At 44.2% G+C, this 13,558-nt stretch overlaps 1 protein-coding gene across 1 annotated transcript; it reads left to right on the plus strand.

Moving 5' to 3' along the window:
- Positions 1-1,549: 1,549 nt before the first annotated feature.
- On the plus strand, positions 1,550-13,333 carry exoc3l1 (exocyst complex component 3-like 1). The gene is made up of 15 exons (XM_069714341.1): positions 1,550-1,859; positions 6,061-6,236; positions 6,339-6,558; positions 7,109-7,321; positions 7,677-7,864; positions 7,942-8,160; positions 8,332-8,402; positions 9,064-9,181; positions 9,703-9,828; positions 10,100-10,200; positions 10,692-10,805; positions 11,246-11,516; positions 11,619-11,774; positions 12,597-12,730; positions 13,029-13,333. The coding sequence occupies exons 1-15, from the start codon at positions 1,817-1,819 to the stop codon at positions 13,213-13,215; spliced, it is 2,337 nt and encodes a 778-aa protein (XP_069570442.1). The 5' UTR covers positions 1,550-1,816; the 3' UTR covers positions 13,216-13,333.
- The last annotated feature ends 225 nt before the right edge of the window (positions 13,334-13,558 follow it).

A 13,558-nucleotide genomic window follows, 5' to 3' on the forward strand; every position in this document is an offset into this window, starting at 1 on the left:
CTTTATCATTTTTTAAATATGGCGGTTTCAGTAGAAGAAAGAGAATATAAATTACTGTAACGTGGGAAGCGTCTCCCAGACATTCAGCAGGACGTCTCCGTCGCATCACAAGCTCGTCAAACTTTGTCCCTTCTTTTGTTTTCAGTTTGTTATTCAAACACGGAGAAAGAAAGCACCCACACAGAAATGTTGCAAGAGGAAATATGTAACGCGTCCCTGAAAGTCGACGGGACACCCCCCTTTTCCTCCCTCCCTCCCCCCCCTCCCTCCCCCTTTTTCAGACTGTGTTTGTGCTGGCTCCGGGCCTCGGGGCCACTTGGCATCGCTTCCTCGCTGTGTTGTGAAGAGGTCCGGGAAGCTCGGAGGCGTAAACAGGGGCGGCGGGGGTCAAAGGACTCGACTGGTCCGCAAATAAACAAACTTCCCTCAGCGGTGGTAGCCCGGCGCTGGTCGGACAGCTGCAGAGGATCAGAGAGAGGGTCAGCGGCTCGGCCTGGTTTTCTCGCGGTGGGGAGAAAAAACAAAAATTTGACACGTTTTTTTTGTTTTGGTTTCGGCATCAACAACAGAGCGACTCGTGATGTTTACGAGAATCCCAACGGCCTTAAATCACCTGTGAAGTGCCGTCCGATGAAGGACGGCTCGTCACGGACTCCATTAGTGTTCAGCCTGCTTCGTGTTCGGCCCATAATGACTTATGAATTATACATTGCTTCTACCAGTAACTGGTTTCCCCTTTTCGGTGTCGAGGAGACTCTCAGACTCCCCGGGAGTCCTGTGGGACACCAGGTCCACTCGCTGGTTTCCCCTCTTCACTAAACACACACGCACACACACACACACACACACACACACACACCCTGGTGCCACCATCTGGATTGTTTTCCTGGTCGTCGCCTCATGATGCTTTCATGTCCCGTGGGACAAATTTTGAAGACACCACAACTGTAAGTTTAATGTAGATTTTAGTCTCGTGCGGTGACACGAGTCAACAATTAATGGATATGGATGAAGAAGTGAGTCGTGTTTTACCACAAACACCACAAAAACAAAAATAAAATATCCCAGTTGTGTTGCGGTTAATTCTCAATCTCAGAAATTTTAATAAAAAAAAAAGATTCCATCTTTGTCGCTCTTCCTGGAGCTTTCGACCATCCCACGCAGGATTCATTCACTCTCTCACTGCAGCCTGCCGGCTGTTTGATTTTCAGCCACAGCCCTGATGAAGACCATGTGCAGTGGCTGAAAGTTAATAAAACAAGCTAATAATATTGGGTCTCAAGTTGGGATTGTTTTGCTGAAATCTCTAAACAGAATATTAAAACATAGAACAAGGTCCATTTACCATCCTCTCCACAGGCCCCTGAAGGCAGCTTATCTCCCTATACCCTCCCTGTTCCTGCCCCCCCCCACCCTCCAGCATTATTCTCTTTTCCTCCTCCTCCTCCTCTCTCCACCCTCCAGCATTATTCTCTTTCCTCCTCTCTCCACCCTCCAGCATTATTCCCCCCCCCTCCAGCTCCCTCCCTTTTCCTGCCGGCCTCTCAGCAGAGGATGTGTCGAGGAGAGTGTGTGTGTGTGTGTGAGGGGAAAAAAACATAGAGGAAAAGCTGTCAGTAGAATGGATATGTGCCCTCTCTCCTCCACCCTTTCTTTACCTCCTCTTCCTCCTCCTTCTTCATCATCATCATCATCATCATCTTCTTCGTCCTCCTCTCCTCTGCCTCATCTCTCCTCACCCTGCTGCACCGGCCGGCGGCCCTCGGGGGGAAACGGAGTCTCGTCGGGCGGACGGACGGACGCAAACTGAACCTCGATGTCAGCTGGAGATCAGAAGGATGGTGGCGACAAACCAGAAGGTAACGGGACACACACACACACACACACACACACACACACACACACACACAAACATTGCTCAATGGCCAACACCCACTTCTCCTAAAGTCTCTTCACAGATAGAAACAAAACAAAGCGGTGCACTGTTGCTGCTCTCTGAGAGAAATGAATGAACTCCCCGTCACTGAGGGATCAGCCGTCCAGAGACGTATCGATCGATCACGTATTGAACATCTGCCGCGCGAGCGTCGTCCTCCCTCGGCGGGACGAAGGATCCTCCCGGCGACCAGGTTGTTCAGTCACCGACGGACTGCGTTTAGCGAGCGAGCCGCTCCGGAGCTTTTAATTCCACCACATGGTCTTCATCAGCAGATGGAGTCGGTCCAGTCGTCCTGTAAGTAGAGATGTTCAGATTTCTCCTCCGTTAAAGACTCGCTGCTCAAGGGGGGAATACATTTTTTTTTTAAAGTTGGAGGACAACGACGACACATTAAGATGAAAGCCATGTTGTGTAACTGAAAGCTCCACCATTGCTGCTAAAGGGACCTCTTGGTGAGATCTTTCTCACCTGCTGGTGGACTTTGAATGGATTGTTTTGGAGTGAAAATTTAAAGGAGCAGTACGGCATTTTTTGTTAGTGACGTTGAGATATCCTGACTTTTAGTACCAAGTGTGGCTCGAATATTAAACACCGTGGATTAAAGATGTCATGATGAGTTGATTAATGGACCGAAACTAAATTCTGTTCAGGCTCGAAGATACATCCAGTTTGGCTGCAGCATAACAAGCACACGGATCAACATATAAATACAGCGATAACAATATAATCAATTTCAACAGTAAGTTAAAAAAAAATTATACATTTAGGAAGACAACAATTTGAATAATCGGTCAATAGTTTGCGTCACTTTTCGAGCAAAAATGCGAAATATTTCCTGGTTATAGTTTTTCTTTGTCATTTGTGAAATATCTTTAATTTAAAATAATCTCAGTCATTTGAAAAAGTTTGCACGAGTGTTTTTTACTGCTTTTTTTTTTTCCGTTCAGCCGGGAAAAGAATTGGCAGATTAACCGACAAGGGAAATGATCTTTATTTGCAGCTCTAAACTCATTTGCATCGTTTCATATGTTGATGCCAGATCCCAAAGTTTTGGTCTGTTTGTCTGCGGCTGAACATGAAAAAAAAAAAACCAGCGGCGACAACAACACCGTAACACAATCCAATTTCAAGATGGAGCATTTAAATAAATACATTCACATTTCGTTGAATAGAATTGGGAACTATTTTGACGCTCAATCAGCTGTTTGAGTCCCTTTTTAAAGCAAAAACATCAAATATATACTTTTCTCTGCTTCGCAATTGTGAGAATTTGCTGCTTTTTTTTTGTCAAATAAGCTTGTTCGGGGAAATATCTTCGACATATCCAGATACTTTAAAAGGTCACTTTTCATGGAGGTTTTCCGCTACTTGAATTTGCAATCAATCGTCAGGTTAATCAATAAGGAAAATAATCTTTAAATGCAGCTCATTAGCGTTGATGCTTCTCATTCAGACACACTGACCTTCACTAAATAATGTACAGCCTTTTTTTTTGTGTGTGTGTCCCGCATGTGCAGCTCTTTAGTTTATTGTTGTGCAGAGTCGCTGCTCTCAAATTTGTTCTTGATGGGAGACAGCAGGAGTGTCCCATGACCTTCCTCGGAGACGAGGGACAAATCCCCGTTTGTGTAACGGAGAGACGTCCAAACATCTCGTGGCTCCGACAGAACCTGAACTTTCGGCGATAACTCACGACCGCCGCGTGTTGCAATCTCGCTGCAATCCTCCGAACTTTCAAACCCCCGACGCGGCACGTTTCTCTCTGCTGAGTCACCAACCAAGTCATTATTCAGTGAAGACCAATTAAGACGTGTAATTGGAACGGGAGCGCCGTCGCGGGTTTTTCTAACTGACTAACAGATGAGAAATGATATCCGGTTTACCTGCTGACAACAGAGCTATGAAAAGAGCCTCTCCATTAGAGAAAGGTTGGACTCGGGCCTCGCAGCGTATCGCATTCCCTAAACATCAATACCGCTGCCGCATCGCATGCTTCAAACTCTCTCGTCGTTTTTTTTTTTTTTTTTCATGGATGATGAGGTGTGGGTCTCACAATCATAAGAAAAGAAGAACACAGAGGAGACAATATGGCGCGACCTGACTTAATCCACTTTTATTTTCCCTCCTTGTGGGAGCAGACTTTTATAAGAAACAGGAAGTTTGATGTTGCCATGGTTTCCGTGAGTTACACCGCGTGGGCATCGACTCCAGACCGGTCTTTTTTCTTCTTTTTTTTTAGCCTGTATTTGTTTACATTTTGGAAAATGAAGTAAGCAGAATTTGCTATTAACAGCTCCTTTTTGCTGTTTGCCACTCGATGAAGAGACAACTATGACTGAATAACCGTGATAAAGACAAATACATAAAAAAACGGTCGATTCTCAGGCAAGTTCTGAACTGTATATTGATTTTTTTTTTTTTAATTTATGATTTCGAAGGGGATTTATGAAGGTTTATTTGCAGTGTCGGCTAGATTTTTGGTTTCTTCTTTGAAGTGTCTTTAAACACGAATGAGGAAAGTGATGATGACACGACGGTTCCTCAAACACATTGTCGAGGTAATTCTCTCTTTCCACCAAAACTATGCAAATTTTGAACAAATCATAGTTTGGTGACCAGCTGACTTTGCTGCGATTTGATTGGCTTTTGAAAAGAGGTGACTCGCCTTGAACTGACTGACCGTTCTGAAACTTGACGAGCGTGGTCGCAGGCGACACCGTCAGCTGGCCCGAGTCGAGCTGAGTCGGCGTTTTTAAGCAGTTTTTGCCTCGTCATGAATCTTTGATCTGAACTGGGGCTTTACAGTCTGAAAACTTCTGGCATATACACAGATTGTTTTTGGTGGGAGGACACCACACAAATGGTGCCGAAAGTATGAATTCTACCAAGTAAAATGTTATCTACCCAAAGTTTCCCCCAAATTCTGGCCACACTTTTGCCAATTCTTGTCCCAAAATATCATAAATTATCTCGTATTTATGACATCTTTTCTCATAATTATGTTTTTTTTTTTTTTTTTTTACTTGCCTGAATGCAATACTTAACATCGAACAGTGAAACATCAGCGTAAATTATGGGAGAACTTTTCAGGACAATAATCAGCAGTTATAATATAAAAGCGTATTGTACTTTTCTTGAGTTGGTAAATGAGAAACGGATTAAAAAAAAACATGAAATAAGGCGAAAGATAATTAGTCTTGACAGACGAGCTCCCTGCCGGGAACGAACCTAATCTTGGCACTTTGGATTTTATTTCTCCAAACATTTCTTGGAGGCAGAAATAATAAGACCGGTGAGTGAGTTAAACTTCACTTGACAGGTCGTCGGGTCTCTTCCAGCCTCTCTGTCATGGGAACGGCTGAAAACTGCAATTTCTTTCTAAATGATATTCAATACCACGACGTTTTATAGATACTCATCCACTTGGGACCAAACTTTTCCAACAGGGTTTCACCCAGAACATTTTTGGTTCGACTTTAAACATCCTCTCGTCTCTTTTTTATTTTTCATTATTCTTATTATTATTATTGATGGTTAAAGTTTTATTTCATGTTTTATTGTGTCTTTGTTTCAGATGCTATAAAGCACTGCAGGATGCCGAGTAGGTCGTGCATCATAGTTTGAGGCGATCAAACCCAGAAACCCACAAGAACTGAGAACTGAGCCCACTTTTGTTGCACATGTTGCCACAAGTTTTGATAAAAAACACCACAGTTAAAAATTTCTTAAATCGTCAGAATCAGTATTTAAATTAGAGAAGTTTTCATTTTATTTTGTTAAATAGTCAATAAAAGACATATTTACAACTGTAAAAACAAAATTAAAAAAATTTGACTATAAGTTGCTCAAAATGAAATAAAAACCAAGAATCGCTGCAACAGGACCACAGATAGAATATTTATTCTGTTTATTTATATTCCTTGTCAATACCTGGTGCCTACATTACCCACAATGCAACTCAACCACCAACAGATTTAGGTATTTTCTGCTACTAGTACCTAATTCTTTTTTTTAAGTTGACTGGTCAAAACATCTATGACGTAACATTTTTTTTTAAATTTTTTATTAATTAAATCTGAACATGTCTCCCGTTCTGCGTTTTTTTTTTTCCCCCCTCTCAGACGTGGTCCCGGAGGCGGAGGTATGGCCGGAGGTGGAGCGGGCGGAGTGTCTGGCCCGCGGCGCCGCCCTGAAGTGGGCGTCGGGTGTTTTCTGTCGGCCCGAACATCTGGAACGTCTGGGCCAGTACAAGAAGAGAGAGAGCCAGCGGACCGCCTCCGTTCACACCAGGCTGAAGGTGACGGCGGGCGGCACCGAGACACAAAATGTATATTCAATACGACTTATTAACGACAGTGCAATCGTTTCTGTGTTGTTGTTGTTGTTGTTGTTTTTAAAGTCTATGGTCCAGTCGTACCTGGAGGGCGTCGGCTGGGGTCTGGAGCAGCTGCGGGAGGCGAGGGCCGAGCTGAAGGAGGTGTCACACGCCCTGAAGAAAGCGGGACTGGAGTCGGATCGAAACGCAGACGGGGTGAAATCTCTGGAGAGGCTGAGAGACGTGTCGGTCGACCACCGGCAGCTCCTCGCCGCCGTCAGCAACCTGCCTCGACTTTACTCCGGTGAGAGGCTGCCGGGACGTCCGGCGGTCCTTTCATCCAGCGGGAACCCGAGCTTTCCTGTTTAACTTACAGGCACCAGTTTCTTACGTGAATTAGAATTGGGTCGTCGTCAGGTGCTAAAACGCATCCGTGTCAACTTAATCCTACTGTACCACGAGGGGCTCTTTATAACATTCAGTACTTCCGTTCTGTACACGGTGTCGATAAAATATAATCAAGCTGTCTGCAGATCCTTAAAAAAGTCCAAAAAACAAATCTTTTTTTAAATTATAAGGCCATAAAATGTTTTAAATAGTCTTATTTTGCTTTGAGTTTTAACTTACTTTGAAAGTTGTTCCTGTTTGTGTCCAACCGCTTTACATTTCTGTTTTTATTGGAGAATTGCACCAAAAAACGCTCCAACAACAGAAGAATGTTTCTTTTTTTTATTTTACCGACTAACTGGTGTCTGAATTTGAACATTTTCTTCACGTGACCGTTTCAGATCAGAAAATATTTCCACTAGTTCCCAATAAGTTTTGAGTAATGAACTTTCTCCCTTCTTTTGCAGTGCGCAGCCTGGTGTTGGAGACGGAGCGCCTGGTGGAGTCGCGGCGGCTCCTGGAGGCCCACGCCCGGCTGATGGATCTGGAGCACTGGCAGGACGACATCCTCTGGCAGCTCCACGGCGCCGCCGGGACGACAGGAAGTGCTCTCTGCGCCGAGGACCGGGAGCTGGTGGACAATTACTTCTCAGGAGTCGGGCAGCTGGTGGACGCTTTGGGTCAGGAGATCTTTTACACGCAGCGTTACAGTTTAACCTCAGCTTGGTTTTAAGTTTTCATCAACCAGTTTATGCAACAGTTTGTTGTATATTGTAAGTCAGTGTGGAATAGTTTTTTTTAATTTTTTTTTATTAGTTGTATGGCATGTAACATCAACAAAACACAGAATCAGTGGTAAATAGATATAAACACGTGTTATACAAAGCAGATAATGAGGATTTGATGTGATGGTCACATGACTAAATGACAGAATGATATTTATTATCAGGCAGCCGTGTTTCTGATGAAAGCACAGAGTCTGATGAGGTTGAACCCTGACGTGTTCCCTCTGACCTTTGACCCCGGTCACTGCAGGTAAGGAGCTGTGGGCGGTGGTGAGCAGCGCTCTGGCCCTGGCCCGGCAGAACCCAACACCGTTCGTGTCGGCCGTGAGGATCGTGGAGCGCGAGGAAGCCTTGGACCGAGCCCTGCTGGAGGAGAGAAGCGGCGGCAGACCGCTTCCTCCGGGACGACCTCGCTGCTGGAGAGCCTGCTTCTTCCAGGTCAGCACCGACTCGCACAAAACGTTCAAACGTGTCCGTTTCCACTCCGCCTACGACGTCTCTCCGTTTCCTCTCAGGTACTAGAGGAGGCCGTGTCCGCCCGCTTCCGCAGCGTCTCCTACCTGCACACGCGCGGCCCGGGCCTGGCGGGTCACCTCTCCGCTCTGCAGCACGGCATCATGGCCGACCTGGCCACCGTACGCCACCTGCTGGAGCACTGCGTCCCGCCGCACTACCAGCTGACGGGCGCCTACCTGAGGGCCACCCACCGCTGTCTACACGCGCACCTGGCGCAGGTCAGTGACGTCACGGGGAAGGAAACAATAAAAGCTTTTTGGATGATATCTTGAGAATCTTTTAGATGTAAATATGGTGTTTTTTTTTTTTTTTTAATTAGCAGTTATTTGCTTTTATTTAACAAGTGACAACCTGACTTTGCACATGTAAGTGATGTTTTGTGGCCTAAGGTTAGCAGCTGGGACCTGGAGAGTGGGGAAATCTTCGCTGTGCTCAACTGGGTGCTGCACATCTACAACAGGTGAGCTTCTTTTATTTTGTGTGACTCTCAGCTTGTGTAACGTGTAGCTGCATTTACATGAAGGATAATGACAATTTTGACTTGAGGTGACTTGATATGTAGAAGCAAATTCCTGATTTGTGTCCTTTTTTTTTTCATCTTCACTTTTATCCTGTAAGTTTAACATGAACCTAGAAAATCTCGCCTGACGCATGTTCTCTGCCATGTTTCCAAACCTCTTTCCTTTAATTACCATCAAAATTGTTGTGAAATCGTCATCTAAAGTTCAGCTTCCAAATTTGCTCAGAGCGACACAAAGCAGCAGTTTTACGTTTTTAAAAAAAAACATTTGCGTTTACGACTTTGCTAATTTCTGCAATTTTACTGCAAAAAAATACTTTTTTCTCAACGCAACAATCACACACACACACACACACAAAAAAAAAACACAAATTGAATGAAGCATTTTTAAATCAACTGGAGGCATTTCAGAGAGTTGCCGGGACGTCCTGATGTTTTCAGCATCATTCTGAGACGGGATTTATCCGATTTTGACAAAATACCGCTCAGATGAAAGAAAGCAGTCCTAAAAAAAAAAAAAAAGAAGTTCCTTTATGTGTGAGGTCAAGTTGAATATACAGACTCGCAGGAACGTTAACCACCAACAGTCTTCCTTCGGCAGCCCGGACATGATGGGTCACCCTGAGCTGGTGGCTGAGATGGAGAAGGAGGAGCTGGGACCGCTCATCTCCTCCGAGGGACTGGAGCAGCTGCAGAGCAAATACGTGCAGAGCGTTCGGGTGAGTTCGAAACGCAAGACGACAAAAGTGGTGATTTATATCCTCGCGAAGGGGAAAAACAAAGAGTCCCCACGTATACTGGGAAACTTCTCATCTTTAGTATGTAGCTTCGCCGCGACGGTAACATCTGGAAGATTTGTTTCGTCGTGGCGTTAAGCTGTAATTGCAGCTGTGTTTGTTTGTTTTGTTTTTTTTTGGGGGGGGGGCTTTATGACTCGGTATTAATTAAAGATACAGGGTATTAAATAAATATAAATCTTTGAGATTATTACTTTAAGAAGACACTGTGAAGTTTTGGACATACACATATTGCATATTTCCACATGTTGGGAATGTGAGAAAGTTAAAGTGTAGAGAACCCTGTGAGGAAACATGATGGTACCTGTGTTTTATCATCAATATATTCTGTGTGTGTGTGTGTGTGTGTGTGTGTGTGTGTGTGTGTGTGTGTGTGTGTGTGTGTGTGTGTGTGTGTGTGTGTGTGTGTGTGTGTGTGTGTGTGTGTGTGTGTGTGTGTGTAGAAGAGTGTGTCCGAGTGGATGCACAAAGCTCTGCAGGTGGAGCTGCAGGACTGGCAGCGAGATCAGGAGCCGGACACGGACCATGAGGGTTTCTACCAGACCAGCCTGCCCACCATCATCACGCAGGTAAAACACACTGCAGGAATACGTACACACATTCAGGATGTCTGCAGGCAAATATTGGACTTTTATATAAATGGCATAATAAAGATGTCTTGAATTTAAATTTTGGGCTGCGCAATAATGAATCACTTTTATTCCTTCAATTATTAAAGATAATTTAATTTTGGCCGGTCAAAATGCGACATTTTTAGAAATCAAAAATGTAAATGTACGTAGATGCTCTCGCGTGCCATCCTGCTGTGTGTATTTTGTGTATTTGTGTTGGTGATGGTAGATGCTGGAGGAGAACGCCCGGGTGGCTCTGATGATCGGAGAGTCCCTCAGAGACCAGACGATACAGATGGGGCTGTATGAGATGGAGAACCTCCTCAACAGGTGTGTGTTCGCGGAGGTTTTACCTTTTATTTATCTCCACTTCTTCACGAGAAATATCGTTTGACCTTTTGTGGACCCGAGTGACACATCTTCATTTTTCTGACTGTAAAACTGAACTCCTTCCATCTGCGGAGTCCCACAAGGGTCCATATTGGGTCCTCTCTTTATTCTCCTTTTGCATGACTCCTTAAAAGTCATATTATACACAAGTTTGGCTGCACTGTTTGTCCTTTTTATGCTGATGATTTTCATATTTATGTGCAGCATTTATAAAAACAGGAGAACATTCAAATCTGTCTACTTTCTCCAACTGCATCAGTGATTTTTGGAGATTTGAAGCCTCCAAAACTGAAGTTTCTGTCTTTGCTTCCAATCAGACCCTTGAAATTTACTCTACCTGCTTGTTCAGTTACATTTTTCCAGCATGGTTGTTCCCCACTCACAAGACTGCTTTATAAATAAAGATGTACTTGCTTCCTTTTATCTTCCAGGTTTCGAGAAGCTCTGGTGGACTTTGGGAAGGAACACCGCAGGGACCCGAACAATAAAAACAAGTTCTACCTCCACTATCTGCTCGCCTCCATCAGCAACTGCATCATCCTCAAGTGAGATTAAGGCTGAGATTTTGTTTCAGAAGTTTCATAAAAAAAACATTTTTTTAACACTTCAGAGGCTAAAAGGGTTCAAATCATGTCAGCCGACATCTTAAGGTATCCTGGTAATGTTTCCTCCGATGTTGACTCACCATTTACTCCTAATGTGACAGAGAGAAGCTTTCTGCCGTGTGAGCAAACAACCATATTCATTGTCATGCATATAATCTGCAGATGATTCTCTTAGTTAATTGCTAAATGTAGAAAATACGCAAAAGAAAATATATATTATAAAAAAAAGTGCCTCCGTCTTCAAACGGGTGTTTTGAACAACCATCCCTCCAAAACCCAAAGACATCAGATTTACTCCCACGTGAGACGGAGAGAAACCGTGAATCATTTTATTCGTGAAGCTGGAACGAAAGCTGACCGTCGTCTCGTGTTCGATGCAGGAAGTCGACGGAGAGTCTTCAGCAGCAGCAGTCGTCCCGCTCGGCGGGTCAGTTCTCCCGGACTCCCCCCAACCCTCTGGCAGCTCTGGACCGGGCGGTGCGGCGGGCGTGTCGCCTGGTGATGGATCAGCTCCTGCTGGACCTGCAGCCGTTCCTCCCGGGCCTGCTGACCCGACCCTGGCTGGTCCAGGGAGACCCCGCCCCCAAACTGTGCCGCGTCCTGGAGCGTCACCTGGAGCTGTACGGCCGAGTTCGACCGCCCTGCCGGCAGGTAAACAGACGCTGATGCTGATGCTGATGCCGGTGCCGATGCTGATGCCGGTGCCGATGCTGATGCCGGTGCCGATGCTGATGCCGGTGCCTGTGTGTGCAGCGTCTGCAGGAGGAGGCCCAGTGGCTGATGGTGGTGGAGTACGTCAGGGCTCTGATGCAGAAGAAGCTGGTGTGCCGCGGCGGCGAGGAGAGACGGCAGCTCGCTCAGCGGATGCTTCAGGACGACCAGCTGTTCAGAGAAATCTTCCACAGCCTGGTGAGGATGTCAATTCACCGCCGATATTTACTGCGACCGCTCACGATTCAGAAAACGTTCTTTTAATGCATTTAAACACCGGACGGTATCGTGACAGATGGATGACTGCGGAGCCGCAAAGTCTTCGGTAATATATCAATATAGGACATTATGAAATTAGGGGAAATTACATTATTAGAATGACACAAATTAAATATACGTCATGATACAAATCGACATTATGAAATTAAAAAGTGACGTTATAAAATAACTTCTATTTAGAATAGAAGAAAGTCATAAATTAATTTAAAATGATGAGCTAAAATGAATATAATAAAAGGTGACATGAAATAAAAATTGACATTATTAAAGTAAAACGTGACATTAACTATGAAAAGTTATTATAAAATAAAGAAATGTAACATTAAATTAAAGATAACCTCCTTAAATACAAAAATATGAATATATATGATATACAATATATATCATATATATATATGTAATTATATATATGAAACAAACATTCATTTAAAAAAAAATGCCATCATAAAAGAGTACAAATTATTAATATAAAATAATGGATGAAAATAAAAACTCAAATAAAACACACTTTGTCAAGAATATTGAAATAATTTAGTTTAACAATGAGTTTAAATAAAGTCATTATATACTTTGTTTAATACTGACAGCGTTGGAGCTCCATATATGATCCACTAATCACCAGATATTTTCATGCCACTGTAACGGCTTGATTGAACACTTTTCATCGAACTACTAAACATCAGTTTCAGTGAAGAGCTTTGACAGAAACTCTTGAGTTCCTGCCTCCGTGTGTGTCTGAAGGAGGCAGACGGCTCCGTACCTGAAGTCAACCCGTTGGCTTTGCTGCCCGTCCTGGTCGACTTCATCCGACTCAAAGACCCCGGCATGCTCATACTGGAGGTGTCCGGACTCGCAGCCAAATACCCCGACATCAGGTAACCCGGCTCTCACTGACGGACGAAACCACCGGAATAAAAATCATAATAATAATGTCTTCCATTATTTCACAAATGATTGTTTCATCTTTTGTTTTTTTGTTTTGTTTTTACAACCTGAGATTATTAGTATCTAGATGGAGGGAGGTGATGGATGGGCAAAACAATAAATAAAAAAAATAACTGTAAAGATAAATGTTTGTAATATAAATATATTAAAATACACAATATATACAATAAAAATAGAATAATATTAAATCAGACTAACTTAATCTACATGTTCACGGCGTCCCCTCAGTGAGGAGCACGTGTCCGTGCTGCTGGACGTCCGCGGTGACGTCTCCAGGGACGTCAGAGGCGCCGTACTGGACCTGCTGGAGCAGAGCGCCCCCCCTCTACCGGCCGGATACCGACCCATCTTCACCGACATCCTGGTGCCCCCCTCCACGTTGGCCTTCTGCCTGCCCACCGCCAAGTGCGCATGAAACTGAAACTGCTGACTTTCACATTTAAAAACAGTTCAAACGTGCAGGACGAGGCGGCAAAAAAAACAAAACGCAGGTGAGTCGGTTTCTGGTGTTTTACGTTGATGGACGGCGTCGAGTTTTTTTTTTTTTTTTTTTTTTTTTCCCCCCCCTTCACCTCCATCCTGCTTCGCATCACAGTCTTCTTAAGTCGCCGGATGTTTCAGGGTTTTCCTGTCGAGCGAAAGGAGAGTGATATGACGCACATGGATGTGTTTGGGATGTGAGTTGGTGACTTGCTGGTTCAGGTCTGACTTCAGTCGAAAGGTTTTCTTTATCGTCTTAAATTATCTTTTACTCTCTC

The sequence above is a fragment of the Brachyistius frenatus genome, unplaced genomic scaffold (genome assembly GCF_029030835.1).
Source record: "Brachyistius frenatus isolate BFR_SWC_R1_liver_20210118 unplaced genomic scaffold, ASM2903083v1 Contig_129, whole genome shotgun sequence".
Lineage (NCBI taxonomy): Eukaryota > Metazoa > Chordata > Actinopteri > Embiotocidae > Brachyistius > Brachyistius frenatus.

What these genes read in the sequence shown, in the direction of transcription:
- exoc3l1 (XM_069714341.1), top strand. Translation starts at nt 1,817, where the DNA reads ATGTCAGCTGGAGATCAGAAGGATGGTGGCGACAAACCAGAAG. An exon ending in TACACGCGCACCTGGCGCAG is followed by an intron (nt 8,161 to 8,331) that starts GTCAGTGACGTC and finishes TTGTGGCCTAAG; the next exon opens with GTTAGCAGCTGGGACCTGGA. An exon ending in TGCCCACCATCATCACGCAG is followed by an intron (nt 9,829 to 10,099) that starts GTAAAACACACT and finishes TGGTGATGGTAG; the next exon opens with ATGCTGGAGGAGAACGCCCG.